At 34.5% G+C, this 27,356-nt stretch overlaps 1 protein-coding gene and 1 long non-coding RNA gene across 5 annotated transcripts; both read left to right on the top strand.

The window, feature by feature from the left end:
- Positions 1-9: 9 nt before the first annotated feature.
- LOC106160422 (PDZ and LIM domain protein 7) lies at positions 10-26,990 on the top strand. 4 transcript variants are annotated; one of them, XM_013537027.2, is made up of 13 exons: positions 10-242; positions 11,736-11,887; positions 12,270-12,315; positions 16,863-16,948; positions 17,334-17,464; positions 18,638-18,797; positions 20,918-21,076; positions 21,771-21,787; positions 22,140-22,368; positions 22,673-22,859; positions 23,578-23,698; positions 24,026-24,141; positions 24,645-26,990. In XM_013537027.2, the coding sequence occupies exons 1-13, from the start codon at positions 132-134 to the stop codon at positions 24,726-24,728; spliced, it is 1,599 nt and encodes a 532-aa protein (XP_013392481.1). In that variant the 5' UTR covers positions 10-131; the 3' UTR covers positions 24,729-26,990. The 4 variants fall into 4 exon arrangements, with proteins under 4 accessions (XP_013392481.1, XP_013392482.1, XP_086860418.1 ...); XM_013537028.2 differs by lacking the exon at positions 18,638-18,797 and adding an exon at positions 19,369-19,402 and having other exon boundaries at positions 11-242; XM_087004292.1 differs by lacking the exon at positions 20,918-21,076 and having other exon boundaries at positions 11-242.
- LOC147763335 (uncharacterized) lies at positions 4,580-7,398 on the top strand. The gene is made up of 2 exons (XR_015332809.1): positions 4,580-7,125; positions 7,332-7,398. It is a non-coding gene; the product is annotated as an uncharacterized LOC147763335 (long non-coding RNA).
- Positions 26,991-27,356: the final 366 nt, after the last annotated feature.

The following is a 27,356-nucleotide window of genomic DNA, read 5'->3' as shown; positions in this document are numbered from 1 at the left end:
ATCGCTTCCGTCTCGCTGATAGAGGGCGCCATTTACCGGAACTCTGAGGCTTGAAAGTTATGCATCAAAATAGGACTGGGGCAGGGTCGAAAAGTTTGTTGTAGGATTTTTAAAGAGACTGCCAACCAACGATGTCAGGCGTCCAGATAAAAGCGAACTTAGCGCGTGTAGATCACAGCACACCATGGGGGTTTCGTATGCAGGGGGGAAAGGATTTCAGCGCCCCACTCTCCATTCAGAGGGTAAGTCGATGATTGACCAAAATAGGAAATGGTCGGTTTGAGGAAATTGTGAACATGTGTTGTAATTAACCTTTGTCATGAGTGTCGTTTTAATGTCAGTTTAATTGCTTTCCCGCGACTGTGTCATTCAAAGTCGTTCAATAAGTAATTGTCATGGTGCATTCTACTAGTTAAGATAACTTTACCTTGATTGAGGAGTAGTAGTAGGTCGGTTCATCGTTTATGTATGCATTGCTAGTAGGCGTGAGATTTGTACTTCTGATAACACCACTATAACCCCGGTACAGTATCAAATAAGTAAACCCGCACCTGTAACTACAGGAGTCTTTCTTATTCACAGCCTGAATTAGTGTTGAAGTATGTATACTTTCACAATATATAATAGTGGGTGCAAAATAAATGTCAGTTTTGATAACTGTTATTCTGTAGTTCCCCTTGCATTCATTTCTGTGTGGCCTTCTTAAAATACAGTCCTTAATTTGAGAATTTAGTATTCTTTCAAGAAGGAGTGCTATGGAGTGAAAACATGAAGGTAGATTTACAATAAAATTTTTAATTCGAATAGAAGTTGAATTAATGAATACTTTGTCAGATATTCATATTAATATGGATTTCTACATGTACCTTTGTACACATGCAATGGGTCGTAGAAATGGAATCTATCATCCATGATTCTAAAACAACCTATTTTCATTGCTGCCAGACATCTGTTTTGGTAGCAGTGAAGTGCCCAGTTACACACCTTCCTAATTGCTTTGCTCTGGTCATTTAGGTTCATAGGGAAGAAGAACTAGGAATGCTTTGTAAAATATGTTTTTCTTTAAGAAATGTAAGCACCAAGTTTTTTATAATTCAAAATAAAATACTTTATATTGTAGCCTACTAATATTGTGATGACATTGTCGCAATCAGATCTATTTTTATGATTTTCGATACATCTTCATTAACATACATAATTCAATAAGCTGCCAATATCTTTCACTTTAATCAAGTTAATGATTCATAAGTGTGACATTTCTATGTCTCCTCATGGCATTAATGTCCTGGGTCAGTGGAGACATTGACTCATTCAAACATTCCAAGTTTCTGTTAATGGCTCAGTGTATCACATACCAGATAATGTATCCCTCCTTGTGTAGAACTCTTAATCAGGATTGAGCAGCTTGTCTGGACTAATGTTAATCTAACTGTGTTTGCCACTATGAATAGCCTTTCACCCTGAGTTTCAGAATGATGGGTTTAAAAAAAATGACTTTTCTTTATTTGAAATCGATACCCTTTAAATTTATCTCTAGCACAATGGAAGTGGGCTGAGGTTTACTTGGTACCCTGTTTATCTCTTAAAATAACTTTCTAACCTGAGTTTCAGGGTGAAAGAATAAAGGTCATGAGGTTGTTGTTTGATCCATATATTTCAAGTATGGATATTTCTTAGAGGCTGTATGCTACTGAGATAACTATTGAGTTAGCTTTTGATAGATGAAAATGTAAATAAATAAAGTACATATAAAACTTACTTTCTACCATATGTCCTTATAGCTGTTACAAAATTATTTGAATGACAATCAGTTTCATAACTGCTAGAACAGCAGAGAGAATCTGAACCCCAGGGTACTGAAAAACATGTTCATTTGTGTGGAATTGTGATAGGCATTAAGCCTTTGTTTTCTTGTAAGTTTTTATCAACTGAAATTACATATCTTCATATTTGGCTTTGGTTGAGGTTTGATAAATTGTGGTTTCATTGAAAGCTTTGTGAACAATCTCTTTGTGTTGGTAATTTGGGGCCAACTCTCATCGGGTTTATAGAGATTTACAGTATAAGGGCTGTAGGGGTTATACCAGAAGTACAAATATGTATCTTAGAAGAGGGTTCATTCTGGCACAGCTGTAAAAATAAAATTTACCCAAAGTTCTGTCTTTAGGCTCAGGTGAGATGGTTTTACTTCCAAGACAGTATAGTATGATTTCATATTGATGATGCCTGGCAGTCAGGTCAGAAACCATATAAAGTTTATATTAAACACAATGTTGTAATATATGTTTTACCTGATAGAGGTAATCAGAATTTGTCCAAAATTCAGGTGGGATTATCATCATTATAAAACACATATAAAAGAAATGGTGTCTTGTAATGAGATAATTTAGGTGATAATCTATAAAAACCATCCCTAAATATCTATTTATTTATGTACCAAACCAGGAAATATTTATATCTGTATTGTTATTATGGGGTCAATCCACAACAGTTTGACCATACAGGAATATTTCTCATTCAGTGCAATATTTAGCAACTTTTCTGAGTGCCAATTAAATTTATTATAATTCAGCCAAGATACAGTTTCCTATATTTCTTGCTCATTTTCATGGAATTTTGAAAAAAGAAAGTAAAAGTTTTATGTAAGGAAAAGAATTTGATATGCATGAAAAACACTTTATAGTGGCTGTATATTCACTTACTAGTACTATCCTAATATCAGTTAGCTCTCACCTGGCATGGGGAATCAGCAACAGTTTTATAGGTGAGGATAGATATAGAAAGGATTATTTCATGGTTTATTTATAATCCCAACGATTACAGATGAGGAATAAGTGTGTGAGAGGCTGCATATCACAAATACCTGCCAAGAAACATTAGAAAATATATCTTTAAGGCTTACATATAGTTGGATCAGATCAGATGCAGTCAGATTCATGAACAGATTAACATGCCTCTTCTTACTACGATAGTTTTTGGGAAAGGCCCCTAAGTAAGATTATGACCAACTTTCAGTCTCAGGTTCTACTGTAAGACTGGCCCCAGGTAAACTGAGTGCCTGTTGCCCTGGTAGATGGGGAGAAAGATATATAAAACTTCTCACAGGTCAGGAATTGGTGCATACCAAGTATCTTGGTGGTGAAAGGGAAAACTGCCCGTGATAGTCAGAGCCTGTCTGTGTTTTTGTAATAACTGAAAAAAATGGATGTTGAATTAAAAGCAAATATAAAACCAACCACTGAAGATGACACACAGGACATGATGAGGTTAAGAATGTCTGGTATAAGTTGAGTGAAGCATAGATTCATTTTCTGTATGACTTTTAAGAAAGTGATTACCTGTGATTGAAAAATGTGATTCTCTCACTGGACAGAGAATGCAGTTGCCCTGTTTAAAAAAGATTTGAAAAGATAAAGATTTTTTACCATCACATTTATAGAAATGATGTCATCTTTTTGCTTTATTTACCTATATGTTTATGCACACACATTGATAGATTCTTAACCAGGATTCACATGCCCATATTAAAGTACAAAGAGGGACATGATAATTGGAGGTCAGCTGAGTTGAAGCATCTCCTGTGTGGTTCTCTTACTAGCTGTAGGGCTGTATACAACACATGGTTATCAGTGGGATGTCCTTAAACTGTTGTTTTAGAAACTGATACACCTTGACAGGAGGGCTGTGTCTGTGTCAAATGGTGTTACTATTGAATTCAGACCTGGAGGTCACAGGTAAATCCATTGGTAACGTGTGTCGCTTTTTATTTAGAAGGTGATAGTGACAATGTCAATGCCATACTACTTTCATTTTCAATATTTGGTCAGTCGAACTTTTTTTTCACTACACACTCACACATATGCAAATGTATAGATAATCAGTCTCCACACATAAATCAGTGCATGGACTCCTGTTGATGTGAGTGTACAAAATGTACATATGTAGGCACACATGCACTCCACATACTACACTCACACATTTCAGCCTGATCAATGATGTCTAAGGTAACAATGCATCAACCACTAGTAGCATGCAGGAGAGACATGAAGTAAATCATCATTAAAGTCAACTGCTGGAAACTAATGACAACTAATTCTTCAAGTAATGCTAACAAAAGAGGTCTCAGTACACTGGTTGATAAGAATTCATGCAGATGAATGTCCTCATAAATAAAGGTCAGTTTAACATCCATGTAAACGAGATTGGTACAACAGGTATGACCAGATGATACATACAGTTTTAATGTTTTAACGTAAAATTGTTTAGAATGTGTCTGCAGCATAAAGTGACTGTTGCAAACTTGCGTAGCTGGAATTTTTTTCCAATGCTGTCATCACTAAAAAAATGCCCTGTGGGTCTGTTTTTGTTGTAGCAAATTAGTATTTCAGACTGTGTGGGTGTTTAGATTAGATTGTGGAAGAAAACTGGATAATTTTTTTAAAGTTTGAATGTGTATTTTTGACCCGTCCCAGTAACCTCGACATTATCTTAAAAAACTTTTTTTTCTTTGTGTTTTGCTGAAGGAAATAAAAGTTATTCCAAAAATATGCAAATTATAATCAAATTGTCTCGATTTCTTTTTATTCTTGTAAGGTTTGCTGTGTTTGTTGTGTTAGCTATGATTGCGTTCGGTGTGTATTGTGTATGTTCGTATGTGTACGTGGAGGTCAAGGGTTGAAAGACCGCGCCCCATAAAATTTGATTTCCACCTGAGAGTCGGACGGAGATGCAGGTTGAATAACTGAAATAGGTATTCCAGTGAGCTTGCAGGTAAGTTTAACTATATTTAATAAAGGACCAATCCATAGTTTAAATTCATACATTTCTAAATTGATATATTTATTTTTTATGGTGTTTTTGGCATTGTTATATTTTTATTTCTTTGTTCTGTCTTTCTTGTCTTTCGTCAGTGTAAATTTTGTATATGTAATTGTTTAAAATTAATTTGTTTATATTGCTCTTGCAGATATTTGGAGATATTTGGAGATATTTGGAGATATTTGGAGATATTTGTACAACAACAATAAAGAAACATCTACCCGAGCTATCGGTCTGTTACATTTGGCGCCCGAACAGAGACTTGACTACAAATCGATATCTGCAAGAGTCACGGCCTGTTAAGAGAGATATTTTCGTCCGTCCTCCAAGGGTCCCCACTGCCCCGTATAATACGGTCCAGAGAAGAGGGATACTTTCTTTCTCTCCGCCAAGGATTCCCGCTGCCCCGTAGAACACGGTCCAGAGAAGAGGGATACTTTCTTTCTCTCCGCCAAGGATTCCCGCTGCCCCGTAGAACACGGTCCAGTGAAGAGGGATTGTTTTTCTTGCTGTCCGGTAAAACACCGATCAGTATATTCAGATGATGTGGTGATGGCCATGGACGAGTTGTCGTCGATCTAATGCTGTGCGTTTGTGACTGTGCCCGATTCGCATAGGTCTATGTGGACAGCTACGAGTTGACAGTCGAGGATTTGGTTGCTTGGTTTGGCGTAATTGTCGAACTTTACATTGACTGCAGTGTACATATTTTGCCTAGGCTGTATATATTTCATTTGACTGTGGACTTTAATATTTTTTTTGCCGATATTCAGACATTGATTTTGAACTTTTCTGATTGCACTGTTGCATAAAATTGGACTACTATTCACATTGACTATTGGATTTGTCCATATAAAGACTTTTGATTAACTAATTTAATACCTGTACATATGTTTTTCATCAGTAATTTGTATATTTGAGGCTAGGTATAATACAAACAGAACGTTGGTAGAATTTTTATTTTCATCTAACACGTTGGTTTGTTGATTACCAGGCTTCGTAGGAGTTCTTTAAAGTAATGAATATCAAATAATTTATTTATTTTTTCTTATCAGTTTGATTCTTTACAGTAGTTTGACTAATTTTCTTATTTTTTTTTGCAGACAGTTCTAAACACACCAATTTTAGATCATAGTTGGCGATATCTCAGACTATTGGATTGGTTCTAATTAGTGAACTAGTTCTATATAAAGACACGGAGTCTTATGGTCCTATATATCCAGCAGTTTCTCTCAGGTAAGTGATATTTATTTAGGGATTTTTTTTCTTGCCTGGGGGAAAGGGGGCCTACATTTCTCCCGATGTGTGAGTTTTGAATGTGTTTTCAACTGATTATGAATATGTTGTGTTGATATTGATATGATGGTGTGAAATCATGACTGTGAATTGATGCTATTGATATGTACTTGACAATGAATAAATAAACATTTTTTACTATTGTGTTGTTATTATTCATGAATGAATGTGATGTATATATATTAGCTAGCATCAGGCATAAACGGTTTTGAGAATGGCCTACCCATCGTCTTTATTAAGGTCAAGAAGCATTGTCATTACTGGACTGCCTGAACAAATTACAGACTCTGAATTGAAAGACTTTAAATTTCCATCTGGTATTCCATTTAAGCAGTGGCTGTTTGAAGTCAAAGCTCTTCGATGTGGCGGTATTTATTCCGATGCCGTTTTATTAAATGCGATCAGAAGGTCACTCAAGTCCTGCGTCTGATGTTTTATATCACCGTGTTTTAGTTCGGAATGTCGCATTCGATGCTAAACACCAAGATTGCTGATAGATGGCAGAGTGAAGTGTTTGTGGTAGTAGATCAGCAGAATGATGGTATTCCAGTGTATGTAGTGAAAAGAGAAGATGGTGCAGGAAAATCAAAGACGCTACATCAAAACATGTTACTTCCCATCTATGAAATGAAACAGGAATATGAAGAAAAAAAGAATGAAGAACTTGCAGAAGTACGACCACAAGAAGTAGGAACAGGCCAGAATGGATGAATAACAAAGATTGGATATTGTAAATAAAATTATATGGCATAATAAATATAAATCAAAGATTGATGTTGTTGTTGTTGTTTTTAATGCTGTGGAACCCATTTCGGGGGGAGGGGAGAATGTAAGGTTTGCTGTGTTTGTTGTGTTAGCTATGATTGCGTTCGGTGTGTATTGTGTATGTTCGTATGTGTACGTGGAGGTCAAGGGTTGAAAGACCGCGCCCCATAAAATTTGATTTCCACCTGAGAGTCGGACGGAGATGCAGGTTGAATAACTGAAATAGGTATTCCAGTGAGCTTGCAGGTAAGTTTAACTATATTTAATAAAGGACCAATCCATAGTTTAAATTCATACATTTCTAAATTGATATATTTATTTTTTATGGTGTTTTTGGCATTGTTATATTTTTATTTCTTTGTTCTGTCTTTCTTGTCTTTCGTCAGTGTAAATTTTGTATATGTAATTGTTTAAAATTAATTTGTTTATATTGCTCTTGCAGATATTTGGAGATATTTGGAGATATTTGGAGATATTTGGAGATATTTGTACAACAACAATAAAGAAACATCTACCCGAGCTATCGGTCTGTTACATTCTTTTAACAAAAAAAGATTAATTGCATTGTTGGGAAGATAAATTTTGTTAAACTTTGTTTGCTATTTATTGTTGCACTTCCAATTGCATTTATTGTTGCTTTATCAGATGAAAAGGGTGTCAAATTTGAAACTCATTTTCCACTTAGTACAGTTGCCTTAGGAAAATCAGTGGAAGGCAGTGCCACACATTACTGGTAACATTACACCCGTCTCACTTTTTATTACACTTCAACTGACTTTTTGTATTTTAGAGATTGTATTTAGGACAAAAGGTAGTTCTCAACACTTTTTGTGGGCATGGCCTCAGAACTTTCAGAAGTGGACATTTTGTCTTCCATTTTTGTGCACCAGTTTACAAAGCCAATTTTAGGAATAGAAAAAAGTTTGCTTACAGCCATTTTTGGTTTTGGTTACCCACTAATAGGACATTTTTCTTGCTTTTCATAACATTAGGAAGGTAGAAGTGTGTATGTACTTGGGAGGGAGAGGAGTTTACAATCAACTGGCATATATTAGACTGTTAAGGTTAGGGGACCCATTATTAGACACAACACTTTCTTTTTGCACTGAGAGTAATCAATTTACAATTTGTATTATTGCAGGACAGTTTTTAACAGACTTAGTTAAAACATTTTGGAAATTGTCCTTTCCTTCAATAGGAATTAAAACCAGTGAATCTTCTCTATGCTAAATTTCAATTTCAGCCTTTTTCATTCTCCATTTCATTTTCCAATGATTTATCTCTGTAGCTACAATCCTGGGGTCCTTTTCACCAAAGAACTTACTAGTACTAGTAAGACCAACATTAGTTTGCTTTGTCCCAAGAGAAATCAGTAGTAGTCTTCTTACATAAGTTTTTCACCTGTTTTATGAAGAAAAATAAATTCTTTGTTATAGACCAATAGTTAAAAATTTAATCTTATGGCCTTATATGAAACCTGCCAAAGGTCTGCTGGTTGTCAACCACCTACACTACCAATTACCATAGAGAACTGGCCCTTAATATACTCCCACAACTGTGATATTTTATCCAATTAAACAAAAACAATTTTTATGTACAGACACAGATGTGTCTGTACATATAGCCATCATCTGCGTCTGTCGTCGCCGTCGCCGTCGTCGTCGCCGTCGTCGCCGTCGCCGTGCACTTTTACTGATAACACGATAAGTGGAAAACCATTTTGCCTTTTGATTTGAAACTTGCAGAACTGATGAATATTCATAATACGCAGGTCAAGTTCGAAAATCAGCATGATCGGGTCACTCTTAGGGAATTTATGCTGTTTTTTCACTTTTTTCAACATATATGCAGCACCGATAACACGATAAGTGGAAAACCATTGTACCTTTTGACTTGAAACTTACAGAACTGATGAATATTCATAATATGCAGGTCAAGTTCGAAAATCAGCATGATTGGGCCATTTTAAGGGAATTTATGCTGTTTTTTCACTTTTTCAGCATATATGCAGCACCGATAACACAGTAAGTGGAAAACCATTTTACCTTTTGGCTTGAAACTTACAGAACTGATGAAAATTCTTAATACGCAGGTCAAGTTGGAAAATCAGCATGATTGGGCCATTTTTAGGGAATTTATGCTGTTTTTTCACTTTTCAATATAAATGCAACACTGATAACACAATATAAGAAAAACGGATTGGCCAATTGGCATTATATTCACAGGAGTGGCCAATCTTACTAAAATGCAGGTTGAGTTCGAAAATCAGCATAATCGGGCCATTATTTTAGAAGTTATACTGTTTTTTCACATTTCCTCAGATTCAATTATTAGGCATGTTAACAGTCTCATTATTGAACTAATTAGATGCGTAAAAGTGTTTGTTTGATATTTCCTGCATCTTTACAACATTGTTAGTTGATTATGTAAAAAAACATGGTAAACTTGTTATCATGTATTGTGTAATAAAGTGTCAAAAATGGAAATAAACTCATATCATTGCAGTTTGTCAGATTCAATCATCCACTATGTTCAGAATCTCAGAATGGAGGAAATTGGACATTTAACACTGTTCTATTGATACTTTTCCCATCTCATCAATTTTCTTAGTTGGTCATATAAAAATGGCAGTAAAATGTTTATTTTGTTTTATGTTAAAAAGTGTTAAAAATGGAAATAAACCCATTTCAGGACAGTGCTGTCTTGTTTACATTTTGGCATTTTCAAGATGTGACTTTGAAGTTCCATGGGCCTGAAGACCTTTGCTTGTCATGTTTTCTGAATGTCCATGTTACTAATATTTTATTAATAACATTTGATGGTTATTATGCTGTTAAACATTATGTAACGTTGCATCAAAATTTGAAGAAACCCCTATTTAGGGCACTGCTCCTATGATGACCATTTAAGGGAAAACATGTCACTTGCTGTTCTCAAACTTACAAGAAAGAAACATGGGTCTAACATACAGCCTCAGTAGGCAATGCAGTCTGTTTGGTAAATTTTTCTGGCAATTTAACAGTTTTTTGTGAAAATTTAATTTTTCACTTATTGACATTTTCAAGGTGCGACTTAGAACCTCCACGGGCTTGAAGACCCTTGCTAGTCACATTTTCTGAAAATCCATGACACGTATATTTTATCATTTAAAATTGATGGTCATTATGCTGTTAAGCATTATGTAATGTTGCATCAAAATAGAAGAAAACACAATATTTGGTGCTGCTGCCATGATGACCATTATGGGAAAACGGTGTTACTTATTACTGTCAAACTTTCAAAAAAGAAACACAGGACTAAAATGCAGCCCGAGTTGGAAAAGCAGTCTAATTGGCTTCTTTTTCTGGAAGTTATACACTTAATGAAATATTCATTATCTTTTTGGCATATTCATTGTGGGACTCAGAGCTCCCATGGACATGAAGCCTAATGGTAATCAAATTTTCTACATGTCCATGCTATTTATAGTCAATAATCAAAAATTGGTGATAATTATTCTATAATTTATTATGTAATGTTATATCAAAATTGACAATAATCTTTTTGCACTGCTACTGCAAACATTATGAAAAGAAAACTGTGTTACTTATTATTATATTTAACTTATAAGTACGATTTTTAGGATTGGCATGCAGTTCAAATTAGAAAGCCAGGTCAATTGGGTCATCTTTTTTATTAAATTTATGCATTTTTTGTGAAATTTTCATTTTTCTCATTCTGGCACTTTCTAATTGAAAACTTGAACTCTGATGGGCCTGGAGCCTTATGCTTTTACTTTCATCAGCGTTACCTGTTGTGCATAATTAAAATTTTATGTTGACTGTGCAGTTAAACATAATGTATTATTGCATCAGAATTGGGCAGTCTCCTGTTTTTGTGCATTATTGTTTTCTGCTTTTCTTAAGGTGTGACTTATGGGCCTGAAGACCTTTGATAGACAAATTTGTGTGGTCAGTCTGTTAATTCCCCTTGGGTATTCACAAGGCTAATTTCAGTGCTATAAACTCATTTACCTAATTAAGTAGCCATTAATTGAAATTTCATAAAGCACACTTGTTGATATTTCCCTGTTAAGCTCTCTGCTAGATAACATAGTGTCCATAATAAGGAAGCAGTGAATAACAGCTTCATTAGAATTATATTTTTGTTGTTTCTATTTAATTTTTTCTCCAACACTGGCATTTTTAAGATGTGATTCTTAACTCCCATCCACCTGAGGCTGTGCACATTTTCAGTATTTCCACATAAGCAGCTGTATTGGTATTTATGTCTTTAAACACGATGTAATATTATTTTATGCACTGTCATCATTTTTCATATATAGGGACTTTCATCATGTGAATTTTAACTCTCATGGTCCTGACATTGTAATCTTATTGAAAGGGTGGATTAAGACCATCTTCTGGGTCTCCTGGAAGACAGTCAGATTTTACAGTTTATATTAACGGGTTTCTGTTGGAAGACTATCAAAATGGAGGATGGATCAACAAAGATACTTTGGAATACTGTCAGAAAATATCTCTGAATCTGCTTCTGTTATTGACCATGTTACCTGTTGTGCATGATTAAAAACCAGTGTTGACTGACTGTGCTATTATAAGCATTTATTATTGCATCAAAATTGACATAATGACCTATTTTGCATCTTTTTTTTTTCTGTTTTTTGTCTGTACATTTGACAGCTTTGCTGCCTTGTTTCAATTTAAAAAGGGTTATAAATAATGATGACTACTGGATGTTGTTTAAAAAGAGAAGGGTAGCTATTTTGATCTTAAAACAAATTCAGAAGGCCTACTTTCATTTCTTTATATAACTCAATGTCATTACTGTTAAAAACTCAATGTCTTTCTTTATAGGTGACGCCTGGAAGTTTGGCAGCCAAATGTGGTCTCCAGCAAGGTGACATCCTCCTCAGAGTGGGCGGCTTACATGCTGAGAACATGAAGCACAAAGAAGCACAAGATATCATCATCAAGAGTGGAGACCACTTAGAACTGACTTTACTCAGGTGAGGAGGGAGATGGAGTTTAAAAAAAAGCAATGAAATGTTCTGCGATATTCCTGTACAGGTTGTCTGAGATAATGTTGAAGAATAAGTTAACAATTTGAACAATGAATATATGAAAGTGTTTCTAGAGTTTTTAGATAATGTTAAAGCAAAGCCATCTTAATCTCTTTCAGTTGACTTGGAAAACTTTTTAAGACATAATGTTGTTTCTTTAAATTGGTTTGTCTGGTTATGATATTGTTTCATTTTCCTTTTTTTGCTTTTCAAAATATTTGAAAATAACTTCAAATAGATGTTCCAGCAAAATTATATCCAGATATTGATGGTAAGACTATCTTTTTATTTTAACCTCTTATCAACAAAATAACTTATATGTATTCAGGGGTGGACCAGCCATGAGGAAACCTGATTCATCACAATTTGGGACTGTGAGTGTCTTTCATTTATTTCTGCAATTAATTCAAATATTGAGAATTGTAAAATAAAAAATAAAAAAAAATTGCCAGCTCTGGGCTGACTTCAAACAAATGTTCTAACTTAAACAGGCCACATTCAGAACAGTGAACTATCTAGTTCAGGGGTCAAATATGGCCAACCAACTTGAATACTTCCCCGTGGGGATTATATTCAGTGTCTATTAGCAGATCAGATGGCAAACTTTTTAGTCGTTACCCATATTTGACCTGTGGACTAACTAGTTCTGAATGCATCCATAGTCTAACTGAACAATTCACACAGTGGCACCCATTTTACCATGGTAAACAATTAGACCATCTCTCTGTTTAAGTTAGAACATTTGTGAACATGTCTGATATACACATACAAATGGCATAGCTTTCAGTAGATTTGAGGAATAAAATTTTTGAAAGCTATAGAGCTGATGCTTGGGTTATGATTGCATTAATTTTTTTTTTTTTTTTCTTTTGGTAAAAAATATATTCTCAACAAAAAGATGATACATTGGCAAATAAGAAAAAAATATATATATATATATGTTATTTTTCTCAACCAGCACTGTTTTATTAACCAGCCTGAGCTAAAGTGTTGTTATTGATGCACCTGTCTTCCCAACATCTGTGCTCAGTGTATTCAGATTTGATGTCTATAATCTTTCAATAGTTCCACATAGGTAAATTTAGATAGGAGACACTTGAGCTGCCAGCATGATGAACATATGTTTGACATGTGGATACGTTCAACTATCCAGCATGTTACATGATTGAAACGGCTTTGAAAGATCACCATTAAAACCAGGCTAGCATTTGAAATAGTTTGTATGTGTGAATATGATGTAATTAATTTATTGTTAGGTTGGAGTTTTCCTGGAAATGTGATCCAAGAACAGGGTTTAAGCCATGTTCAGCCTACTCTCAGATTGCTTGCCAGGTTATATATAATCCACTGGTTACTATTCAGACAACTGGGAGTAGGCCACAGAAAATAAATAAATAAATAAATAAATAAATAAATAAATAAATAAAATCCTAGCACAAGTCAAAATTAACTAGTCTGAAAATGGAATCTGGAGATAGTGGAAAATAATTTAAAGCAACTGGTAAAATTTCACTATTTCAATCGGGCTAGTAACTTTGTCAACTACTGGCTAATGTGACATATTGTAACGGTTGTATTTACCATGCCTTCAATTTGATTTTGGTTCTCTTGATTTATTTATGACTAGCATATTCATCATGTTGATGTATGGCAGTATTTGTTTGAACAATGTTACGGCTTGCTGAATTCACCTATATATTCATGTGTATTGGTGCTGGTATTATATCAGATAAAAAAGTTTAGAGGTTTAGAGATAGGTGTGCTAAGAATTGATAAAGCATATACTGGAAAGAGCCTAATGTCATTTTAAATTTGTCTGTCTTATGCTGTTGGTAGAACTACTTTTTCACTCCCAAGTTAGACAAGCTTTAAAGTTGGCCTAAAGATACATACCTGTGGTTACGAGTCATTTCCTAAACCCACTCTTAAAAATGTTAGCCAGACAATCTTGATCAATTTCATTTGGAAGTAGCATGTAAATCAATGTTGATTTAATGGGAACGATGCATGTTTAAACCCAAAAAAGTTGGAGTTGATTTAGTAAGCCATATGAGCTGGGTGTATGGCATTTTAAAAGTATCTGCTAATACTAAATCTGGTGCATACACTATACATATCATGGTTATATTATAAAGTATAGTACTTATGCAGGTGCAGGATACAAACTGCATTTTTAAGAATATATGTTTTAGAAATATTAAATACTCTGTGATGTATTTTATGATAAGTTTTCTTATTCAGATATATCAAATTACTTGTTGAGAGAAATGATTTATTTTAGATATCTACATAGTGCACTGACACGCACAGCACATCTTACACTAAACACATTATCACACCTAACACACTGATACATGTCATACAGTCACACCTAACACACTGATATACGTCACATTATCACACCTAACACACTGATATATGTTACACAGTCACACCTAACACACTGATACACGTCACATTATCACACCTAACACTCTGATACATGTCACACAGTCACACCTAACACACTGATATACGTCACATTATCACACCTAACACACTGTGATACATAGCACACTATCACACCTAACACACTGTCACACGTATAGCACAACCTGAGAAACATAGAGGCCTTGAGAAAAAAACCTAAAAAAATAATATGTTAAATATGGAAATAACATTGAAATAATAGGGCTAATTTAATGCACCATCAGTTTTTAATAGCACTATAGATAAAATGAAAAAACTTGGAAGTATTGGTGATACTGGTGAGATAAAAATTGAACCCTTATTTGTTAGATACTAGATCTTACCCTACAGGTTAATTCTGAACCTGTTTTTTGCTTTGCTGAGTTTAGACTCCACTCTGTTATGCTCATTGGGCTAGTAACATTTATATGAAGCTCGAAAATGTAGCTGGGAGTTGTTACCCGTTTTTGCTTAATATAGATTACCTTAAACCATGCTTTTACTGTGCATATAGCATTTAACTGCATGTGTTCAGCCTTTCTTTGCTTCACTCCATGCAGGCACCCAAGGTAACCTGTGTACATCACTCAAGATGGAAGACAAGGCATGTTCAGCACTGATCTAAGTTAAACCAGAAATAGTCCAACTGTCATCACTTGCAGCCTGATTGCTTTTTGTCAGATTATAAATTTTAGGGTGCGATGTGGCTCCCGATGAGTATAGGGGGGTCAAGATCTGATCTGTTTTATTGGTGACACCATTCAGAATATTTCTGGTTCAAGTTAAACAAGTTGTGAAGACACCTCCTGAAGCCTATAACACCTACAGCTAATCTGCAGGTGAAACTAAAATACCTGCCCTTCTCTTCTAAACCTCCCTCCACCTGTCTCGGTGTATTAGAGATGTAACATCTTTTCTTTGAGGCAACATAAAATGTACACAACTATCTAAACATGAAAGAAGTCTGTCTGGACTTGTTATCTGTTATGCTTAAGCCATGAACTCATAAATAGATGAATTTTAAGTAAACCGTCATTTTGTGTTAGTACATTAGCATACACATGTTGGTGTTTGAATATTTTGCTTCATAGTCCTGTATACTTTACACACTTTGAAAGGATAAATGAATAAACCTCAATTCAAAAGTTAAAAAATATAAAGTTGTAACAAAAGACCAGATATTCTTCTAATTTTTGTGCACTTTCTCCTGAAGTTGGAGAAGACTTGATGATGAAGAGAGTCAGACTGTAGAGAAGAGTTCAAGATATTTCGTTTTCTTAATGGTTTATTTTACACCCAAGTTCTTCAGGACAAACAGAGACTGTTGACATAGCATCCTAAGGTGCAGACTGGGCTATATGGTGTGAGGTATGATGTAAAAGTACATGGCGTCAGACAAAAAAGAAAGCTAGAATTGTTCTGGTCTAGAACAACTACAGTGCTGTAGAAGCCATGGCAGGAATCACTTTCTGGGACCAGAGTGTATTTATGGTATTTAGAAGAGTTCTGAATATGCCCGCAACATGAAAACCTGAAAAAGGTGTTCTGCTTAGATAGCTGCTTTGATTTCTGAGAAATGTCCTGAGACTGAACACATGTTTTATGGATATACTTTAAGTTTAGATAGCTGTGTGAGATAGCTGTGTGGGTGTTACATATACAACTTGATGGGAAAAGTTGGTGAAACTGTCCAAACTTGTGATATTTTAAGTAACAACCTCCACTTTATGTCTCGTCCATTTTGGCTCAAGTTTAAGATGTCTGTGTGTATTTCTCTTCTGGTTTTGACAGGTGTGTGGAGTAATATTACACATTTTTAGATAGTCTTTCTTGGTTAGCACACAGGGAGAGTATAAATACCCACTTTCATATAATACTGAGGGAGGGTAGTGGCACAGCCATAGGGATAGTCTACAGATTTAATTGGGATTTGGGGTATCATGTTCTGAGAACTGTTGCTGCCACCTATCACCGCTAAGAAATAGCCACAGATAGAAACTTGTAGATAGTCTAAGGTGAAACCAAGGTTGATGGGGGCATTGGCCTTTCAGAGGGAACAGTGATTGGAGATAGACCAGAGGTTTACATCATGCTTCATTTGGCTTCATTTCTAATAAAAACCCTCTAAACTTTCCTGTTAAATCATTTAAAAATCCATATAAAACATTTAATTGTAGGGTCTGAAAATATTGAATTTAAATGGATCACAAATGGGTGTTTACTTTAGTACTCATCTAGTTGGTTTTTGATGGTTGATGTTATCCATTCATTTAACTCAGAACATAAATATCTTTGACTCCTTATCTTGTTTGGAGAAAACTGTTGATGTTGTGTGATAAAACATGATCTTACAATATGTCTGTAGTGCCATGGCAACACTCTTATTTTAACCTCTCTCAACTAACACAATGAAGCAATTAGCATATATAGATTGATCAGTATCTCATGCTAAAGTGTTACTGTAATATTACAGACATATAATCATCCTGGCAAGCTTTATGGTGACAGTGTGGACTCTGTGACCACCCAGATGCAGAAGACAACAGTTACAGCACACAGGTATGGGCAGATCAAGCTATGACTAGTGACATGGTAATATGTTGATATTTAGTAAATTTAGCACTTTTTGATTAATTAATTTTTGCCTCATATTATTTTGTATAAAAGTTGTGCCATTTCAGAAAGCATCTTGTCATTGTGAAACAGTGTTATACTTGATAATAAGAAATGTAATAAATTTTATAGAAGTACACTTTTTAATGATGAATGCTTTCAGTATCATTCTTCTGGGCTAGGCCCTGTAAATTGTTGTTTTTTTTTTTTTTTTTTTTTTTAATATAAGAAGAGAAAAGAAATAGAAGTAGCTTCCTGTAATATTTATTACTGATCATGACTATATGTCTTAGATTTTTCATGATATATCTTAACTTATTGGTCATTTCAGACCTGCAGACCACAGTGTTCGCTACGATGAACACAAACCTGGACAAGAAATGCACTACCCTGGTTACATTGACCCTAATGCCCAATCCCACTCCTTCACAGTACTCAAGGATACCATAGACAGAGGACAGGGTAAATGTCAAACTCTCTCTGATTGGTTAGTTTGGCGTAATATAGCCAACTAAATGAAGAGTAGCTAAAACGTTGACAAATTGTTTTTAGGACACTCCATCTGTTAAAGATGGCTGTGTGGCAATTTGAATTTTAGTTAGACAAAGAAATCATAAGAAAAAATTAAACAAATTCAAAAATGAACTTAGATTTGAGAAATGTGCTTTGAGGATGTATATTATGCCTATGGAATTAAGTAGATGTTGTAGATCATGAACTGAAATACTATGATGAATTTTCTAAATAAAAATATAAAGATTTTGTAATATCAAAATTAGTGTTGCTTACATTTAGTGTGGATGCTTCACATACTGAGTTTTATTGCAGTGATGTGGTACTGTTAACAGATAACCTAAATTGCTTGAGCTTTGCTATATATTTGGTGTTAATGCTTTATAAAGGGATTTTATTGAAATGCTTAAATTTTTGTTGACAAGCTTAGTAATGCTTTTCATTATTTGTTTTAGATCCCTAAATATGAATGTTGTTTTTCGATACCAAAATATTCATTTTGATGAATTAAACTATATAAAAAATGCTCATTCTAATAAGTTAATGATGGATTTATATGCTAATTTTTTAGAGCCATAAAGAAGTTGTTTTTTTTAAATACCAATTTTATTTTGAAACCTCAAAGTCAAAGTGCCCATAAGCCATAGAAAGATAGATCTTACTTATATTTTCTTGATAACCTATTTGGTTTTATTTGGTATTTGTGTTATTTTGCTTGTTTTAGGAAGTTAACCTGTATAATGATGTAAGCTGCTGCATGTATTACATTATAGTTTAGAACAAGATTACATGGAAAAAGAGATCCTAATAGAGTCAGTTCCATGAGGGAAGGGTGCATGGGAGATACTGGATTAATATAAGGGTTATCCATGATGTTAGAAAAATGGCAAAGGGTTGGGAAAGGATGCTTTGAAAAGAAATATTTTTACAGTCTTGTCACATTAAATTTAAGCTACTGCTTAATGCTAATTTTTTTGACAAAAATGATATCAATTCTACCAACTATTTTGACATAAAAGAAGTTAAAAACCATATCATTATCATGGATAATCTTTTAAAAATGGGCCTTCTTTGTGAAAGGAAGGTGTTTAGATTTAATCAACTTGACAGTGTGCATTTCAGACTCCCTCCCTGCCAATTTTGCCAAACGGCAAACCCCATCACCCACTGCCCAGACCGAGGCCTCGGCCCAGATGTTTCACAGTCAATACAACTCCCCCTTTGGTCTTTATACCAACGCTAACAAGTCAGCGACTCATCTGGCTACAGCAAACAAGAAAGGGTAATAGGTTCTAGGATATAGCATCCTGCTAGATAGGTTAGGGGTACCTTAACACCACAGCAGCTAACAGTTAGGAAGCATGAAGTTGAAATAACAGCTTATAGTTCTGTCTAATCTTGGATTGTTCCCTTCCTAGAATTATCTAACATGGATAGTTCGGAGGTATCCAACAATAGTGCAGCTCCAGTTAGAATGAATTAGAAATAACAGCTTCTATTTTTTCTAACCTTGGATTGCTCGTCTCCTAGAAACATCTTACATAGATGGCATTGTCTTCCACAGACTGCAGCACTCTCTATCAGCTGGCAGGTATAATCTCATGATCTTCAGAGCATTTAGATATTCCCAGTTACGTTACCAATGGATATTCATATCTTGTTTTAGGTATCAAATTTATTGCCTAAAAACAAGTATATGTTATGACTTTTGATTCCATTTACTATAAAAAATTTTCCTAGAAGAATCTTAGGGTGGAATTAAGAAAATCTGAGTATCATGATTTTATACCAGCTATGCCATTAGGTGGTAGACTATACAACTCTCACTTAGCACTCACTGTGATCTTTTTCAGACCCAGCTACTGTCAGGGACGCTCCATGGGCAAGGTAGTACCACATTCTATGTGAAATTTGGGCATGGGCATTTTTGGAGTTGTTTGAAATTTTGATACATTTTTATTTATCATATTGCTTTGCTTGCTGTTGTATGTTTTCCCTAAATATTTTGGCAGACAAGCTTTTCCCTGCAAAGAATTGAATGTTTGAAATTTTTCCAGGGTATGGAGGAATATTAGCTGTACTTAATTTGGCTTTTATGTTAATTTTAAATATAAAAGTTTGACCAGGAACTATTTTGCAGTTTTCCCCATTTTTGATGCTATTATTTATTATTTTAGAGCCATCATTGGTACAAATTAAAATCATCCTAAGTCAAGATACTAATTTTACAAAGTTTTCTGCTTATTGGAAAGATATTTGTGATACATGTAGTAAAGTAAAGCTTATATCACAAATTTGTTGTTTTTTTTTTCTGTATGTACTTTTTTCATTTGAGAGAAAATTCATTTTGTTTTATTATACACTTTGTACTCGTTTATTTTTTTACACTTATTTTGGTAGTTGTGGTCTTTTAATTATTTCATTTTCTGCTAGTTAATGCACTGAGAAATCTTTTATTTGTGCTTCACTTTTTACTTTTGCTAAATGAAAGTAAATTAAGGAATTTAAATCTGTGTTGATGGCAGTTATACTACATTTGCTTTCTATCTGTAAATAACCATTAATATATCATATCAAAGGTTGGTTTTTCCCGAGAAATCTCAGCTTTTTTGTATTGAACAAAACAATTGATTCTTAGGGCTGAGAAATTTTCAGAAAAATGGATCCTATAATTTTTGGGATAATATTTGGTTTCTGTGATGGAGAAGTAGCTAATATACAGTGAAATGAGCATGAAATCAATCTTTGATAAGGATATATGTATATTTATATATACAGAAGAAATTTTTGGACTGAGCATTCTGATTGGTTAAAGTATTTTCTTAATCGGGTATTTAATATATAACCTAATCTTTTGGGTCAGGATATTTAACATTATGAAACACTGAACAAAGGTTTTTATGTATTTTTTCATATAACTAGCATGTATGCCAAGTATGGATTTTTCATCATTTTGTAGTTGTTTTTAATCTAAACTCAAAGTTCAGTTATTGTGCAATTAAACCCCAAATACTGACTCGAGTTCAAAAGAGAGAGAATGAATGTTTTCTTTTTATATAAAGGAGGTGAATTGTTCGTGGAAAGTCAGGAACTGTACAAAACAAAATTTCTTGGCATATTGAAACATCTTATGTCTATTTTTTCATAATATGGTCAATATTTCTTATAGATACAAGTGTAATTAAAGTTGAGTAATGTCAGATGAGTACAAAGCTGATGTTGCTTTCACACAAACATTTTGCCTCCTCCAAACTTCAATGATACCATAAATCTTAAATTGAATTCCAGCACAAGATGCCACGCCTCCCCCTCTCCCACCCCCCCCCACCCCTCAGTAATGCCGCATGTTTTCCCCCCCCCTGTCCCAGCATGTATTCTTGCATAGTGCATGTGTTCTTCCAGGTATGCAGTGGTGGGTAAAGAGAATGAAGTGAAAAAATATGCTCCTTCAGATACTTTGAAATTGGTGCATGCTGAGGAGATGGACAAAATGAAATCTGACCCCCCTTCTGGTCCCGGAGTGCAGTCAAAAACCTATCAGTTATTGGATGGGAAAGTGAAGTAAGTTTAACATAATTGGAAAGTATGATGCCACACAAAATGGTGTAAGTGTTGTAAGTCATTCTGTCACTCTCACTCTCTATCTCTCTCTCATGCACATAAGAAATATAAAGCTTGGCTTCAATCAGAGGACTCAACAGAGAAGAAAACCATATTCTATACTTTTATAAAACAAAAGGAAAATCCAGGTAAACTGTCTTTAATATATCCTTTCCTCCCTATCTTACCTGAAAATTTCAAATCCTGTGCACCTCCATATGCTTGTGAGCTCTTTGAATACCACCAAATATTTGAATCCCATGATTGAAAATTTTGCATGAATTAGGAACAACTAACACAATTTGTTTTGAACAGGTTCTTGTGCATTTTACTTCACTTTGAGTAGTTTGTCAGTGGTTTTTACAGTGGTAAGATTTCTGTAATGCTACTTGAGGAAACTACATAATCTATTCGTGTGAGCATGAAGATGAGGTGTTAACAATAATATTGTCAAAAATTATATTGATGATTTTCATAGAAATTATTTTGTATATATAATGTTTTTAGATTTAATGTATATACAGTTTGTTGCTTTCTGGCCAACATTCTGTTATAAAAGGATGTAGTAATATTTATTAGTTGGTAGTTTGATATCAGAATGTTTGTTGAAGTATATACAACTCCATCTTATACATGTTTATCCATTTTCCTTCAGAGATGCTCCACAGCAAGGTAAGGTGATATGAATAGATCATTAAGTAAACATTATTTAATAACTTACCATCATAATAATAAGGATCAGATATATTTCCTGAAAGTATTGTTTTCTTTTTCTTTCTTTTTTTTTTGTTAAATGGTTCAAAATAAAAAAGTATTGGTTATATTCACAGTGTTTTGAGATATGTTATTGAATGTCATGACTCATTGCTTCAGTATAACTATATATTTTATCTGATGTATGGCAATTTGTGCTACTCAATTTCTTTCCTTAAATCAAAATGATATATACAAATGAAATTGCTGTTACATATTTAAAGCTCATTAAGCAATATAGTTCATAATAATACCATTATGTCACTCATAGGTGGTGTCAGACGTCCTGGAGCTGGTGTACCGCCGCCTCCTGCTCCAGCCCCTGCGGCCCCCAGGGCACCCCCTGCCCCTGTGAAGGCCCCCGCAGGACCCAGGCCCTTCCCAGGTGCAGGCCCAGTTGGCCCCATTCAGAGAGGAAAGAGAGGGGACTATGTGTTCAAGCAATCTGTGGGCACAGGAATGAAGATCCCAGTCTGTGCTGAATGTGGTTCACCTATCAGGTGGGTTCCCAACTAGACCATTGCCTATATCTTACCTAATCACCTAACACACTTCAGTTGTCTCTTTATCTGTGGGTAGGGAAGAAAGATCTCTGTCTATGCTGAATACAGTTCACCTATCAAGTGGGCTCTCGACTTGGGCATTGCCTTTATCTCACCTAACACATTTCAGCTGTCTGTGAACACACCAGTGAAGTTTCTGTGTAGTTACTTTTACTATGGATTTTTGGTGTTGTCTGAACATATGCTTCTTTCTGTTTTCAAATAATATTTCTTTGGAAATATTTTTTTTTCTTTTTTCCAGAGGCCCATTTGTGATTGCCCTTGGTAAGAATTGGTGCCCAGATCACTTTGTGTGCTCCAACCCTGACTGCCGTACCAAGCTAATGGATACCGGCTTCATTGAAGTGAATGGAAAATTGTACTGTGAGAATGACTATGCCAAGTACTTTGCCCCTAGCTGCAATAAGTGTAACAAGCCTGTTGTTGGGGTATGTATTGTGTTGCTGCTATTGTTATTGTTTTTTTTTTTGCAGAAATTGAAAGGGGGGGGCATCAGGACCCCCCTGACCCCTCTAAATCCAACACTGACAAGGTATCATTCAGTAGAAATTCCAACCAATTTCTAAATTTCCACACATAAGGCATGATATTGCCCTTTCATTTCCAAATTACTCTCCCAAGAATGCATTCTAGACCCCCTCAGCATACCTCTCTTAACTCTAGGGGTTATCATAACTAGGGCAGGTAACTACATGGCCGGGCTGGTTACTTTTCAGAGTTACCTGCCCGGCGGTCTGGCTAGTAATTTCCTTGAATTTCATACACTGTTAACCAGAGACATATTAAGATTGTTTTGTCTTTTGAAATATGGTAAGACATTTTCATGAAAAACACCTTAAGAATGGAAGTTGAGTATATTGCACTTCTGTCAGCTTTAATTAAACAGTATCAGCTTCAACTGAAGGACCCCCTGTATGTTGGTCTTAAAGTATTTAGACAGTGCCAAGATTTCATTAAGCATAGATGACTAGATGAAAACGTGATGTAATAATATATTTATTGGTTAGCTATGCCAGGTTTCTCTTTCATATTAGAATCTCAACTTATAAAAGAAATATAATAAGTTATTTTTATTAATGTCAAGATGTGAATTTTTGATTTTTGCTGTGTCTTTATTTTCTGACCATGATTTTCTTTGTAATCTAGGACTGCATCAATGCTCTCAACCAGCAGTTCCACCCCGAGTGCTTCCTGTGTGCCCACTGCAAGGGAAGCATTGGAGGCAGTGTATTTCATATTGAAAATGGCATGGTCTACTGTGAAAGAGGTGGGATGGCTTAAAACATGTTATACATACACTAAAAAACATATATCAGATATGTTGACTTTTGTAAACTCACCTTTTCCTGACATGTTAATTAAGTGTTAATTGTATGAAGAGTTTAGTTTTCTCTCTTTGAACGTGAGCCATATTCTTGAAAGTTTGTGAGTGACAAATCTGAGAATACCAACTTCTGTGAACAATCGGACTTAAGTGAAAAGTTTAGAGAATATGTAAAAATTAATTACAACCTTTTGAGAATATGGCCACTGATGGAAACCTAAACTATTCATTTTCCAAGTCTTAACTTAATTTCACACATTTTATTTTCAGACTGGCAAGCCCTGTTTCAGACTAAGTGCATCTCGTGTGAGTTCCCCATTGAGCCTGGAGACAGGTGGGTGGAGGCCCTGGGCAGCAACTGGCACGCTGAATGCTTCAACTGTGCTGTAAGTATAAGACAACCAACTGGAAAATCTATGATTTAGAGCTGAGAGACCTTTCACAATGAGTTTTATCAACCTAGCTGCTGCACATTAACTCCATAGAGACTAGGTATTGCTGAAGGCAATCTGATTAACGAATAAACAGGCCCAAAGGCAATCTACCACTTGGGCAACAGATTTAAATTGTATATTTTGGCTGTTTTACATTTGTATCTCTTAACAGTAATATGAAACAGAATTAAAACACTTAAAACATCTAACTTATGAATGAAGTTGAGAACATATTGATTTATGAAATAATATTTGCATTATGTTAAGTGAATAAGGTGTGAAGTTTATTTGCTAAAAGTAATGTAAAATAAGATAAATTGGATAAGCATACAATTGATCAAAAGATCACAATAGTAATCCAACTTGTCATGTACATATTATTCTATTTCTCCTTCACTGAAGTAAAATGTCATGAATATATTAGTTCATGAATATATTTCTATTTTGTGTTGCAGACATGCCAGGTGAACTTAGAAGGACAGGGATTTGTGGCCAAAAACAATCGCCCTTACTGCAAGCGTCACGGTCAAGGGTTCTAAACAAATTGCTGGTGAATTGCCTATTTGCCAGCATGTGTGATTCCTGCAATATTTACCCTAACTCAGTTCAACCTTAAGGCTACAGTCTTCACTAGCTAGCATTGAGTAGTAAACCTATATATGATGGTGAAGCAATGCTTTAAGTGGCCTTACCCTGTCCTACACATTTCAAGCATTGACTTTGAAATGTAGAATGACTGAGGTGATAAAGTGTTTATCTACATGAAATTTATATCATCCGTTTGCTAAATTGTAGCTGTTATATACCTAAAGTCACAACTGAGCTTGTCTCAATACTTCCATTGGAAATGTACTTACAATGTAGTTGTCTGCAACCTTTTAATTACTACATACATGTATAGATCATTGCCTTTCTGTTGACATAAATAAATAGCAATTTAGGGGGAAAAAGATTTGCAGTGATGTAGTTTAGTGGATAAGAATCGACATTTGTTATACCCATGGGAAATTATTGTTTCTTTTAAAAGTTCCAAATATTAGACTGGTACCTTACTATTATGATATGTTGATGCTGCGTGGTATGTGAAACCTGTATCTATTGCTTTTCAAATGTACTTTGGGGACTTTTGTGTAATTCAACTGCAATTTTTTATCATACATTTACCATATTTTCCAATATATTAAGGGAAGGTCAGACACACTGTTTACTTTTCAAGCAGCAACTCATTTGTGAAATGAGGTTATGGTCACACGCATTGTATATTGATTTGCTTTTAATAATTATTCAGGGGATTCAAGATTGACAGTTTTGTATTTCATAAAAAGAAGTTACTTTTGAATGTGTACCTACATGTAATATGGCTGCAATCTTAATGAATATTCTCCTTTTTTGCCTCCTGTACATTGCTGTATAGTCATGTTAGCCTTTTCTTTGGCGTATTTATAAGCTTTTTATACCTATTGGTATTATTTTATTTTACATACTGGTATATGTATACATGCCACTTCTATAATTGATAAGGGATTGTTGTATATTTTTGGTATAATTGTTGTTATTGCTGATGGCATAGAATTTGTATGGAAATTGAAATGAAGGTTGATTTGATTGGCCTTATTTCATCTGCAAAGTGGTCTTAATGATTCCCAGCTGCCAGTGTTTTGAATTCTTTTGCATTATTGATAAGTTTGGTGATGTAAAAATCCTGAGTGATGCTGTAGCTAGTGCAATGTTACTTTTAAATCCCTTGCCTATTTTTTTTGCTATGTAAGGGATGTGCCTCCCTCTGCATGAAATATAGACAAAGCAGAAGCAATTGTTAAAAACTTGGATTGCTAATTTGAAGTGAGACAGGTTCATGCAATATGTATGCCCTTTACCGAGGACGAACTTTTTTTGTTTACTTGAAGTTTTTTTTTAAATAACAATAACTACTTTTACATTATATAAAGAGATTTGCCTAGTCCCACTATTATATATGGGTATCCCATGGCTGTTCTTACACATAGGATCTTAAGAGTTTCATTTTCACTAAGTGCACTTCATCTGCACTGAAATTTTTTAAAAGCCTGGGACTTCAGTAGCATTTAAAAATGAACCAGGTGAAAAATTGGGATTTCCATTATTTTCTTTACATTAATCAACTCGATCAGTTTTTGGCTGAAGATTTTTTGCCAGTGTGAACCTAGGGTAGTAAGATTGGCTTTTGAGGTACCTCAGTCTGTTTGTTTTTATAAACCCCAGCCTTATGTTTTTTCCTACCAAGAAAAATATTTTAGCAAGTGAAGTAGCAGCTTGCACATGCTAGACTAGTATATTTTGACAGTGCTTGTCTAGTTCTACATGACTAAGTATATCTCTATAATGTAATAAAGTGTGTGCTTTGTAGTGAAATAAAACAGGATTGTTTAGGTGATATTTTTTGTGTGTTTTTGAGTGAGATGGCAAAACCACAACACTGTATAAGGGAGGATTTCTATTAGGATTTTGTCTGGCCTAGTCTTTGTTTGAAGTAATAGGGCCATTTATGTACTTACTGAATGCTTTTTATATCACATTAATATGATGCACTAGGCTACAGCTTTCTCAAGATGAGCCAAAAATAAAAAGATCTATTTAAAAAAAATTATGTTGGCCACAAAACGATTGTCTGTCAAGCACTAATTTTCATACATGGCAAGAAAAGAAAATTGAAAGAAAAATTGCTCTTTGCTCTATGAATTTGGATAAAATGTACTAAGGATATTGATCAAATAAGGAGTGGAACTTAATTACGCACTGATAGAGAATAAAGCTTTTTGTTCCATGTTGTGTCTGTTATTTTCCAGAACAAAAGATCTGCTTATAGGCCAGCTTCAATTTTTACAGTTGTTAAACTTTTAAACTTTCAGGAATGTATTGTTAAGAAATGTAATTTAAGATCAAACTTGTGAAGAAATGTAGCATTGTTTATGTTCACTTTGGAACAACTGATTTTGCAATATTTGTTATAAAAATTATTGGTGAATTTGCTTTAGGTCATAAAAAATGTCCCTGTCTTAAAAGCATGAAAAGAATTTAAAAGCCATGAAATATATTTTTGCAATTGCCAGTTTTTGCATTCGTTATTTAAGATACCAATTCACAACAGTGCTTTCTGGTTTTAATTTATGAAAAAATGCTTGAAATAT

Source organism: Lingula anatina, chromosome 2, assembly GCF_051362555.1.
Source record: "Lingula anatina isolate TDL-2025a chromosome 2, LinAna3.0, whole genome shotgun sequence".
Lineage (NCBI taxonomy): Eukaryota > Metazoa > Brachiopoda > Lingulata > Lingulida > Lingulidae > Lingula > Lingula anatina.
Note: the sequence above shows the minus strand (reverse complement) of the source record. Positions and strands in the feature narration are given on the sequence as shown.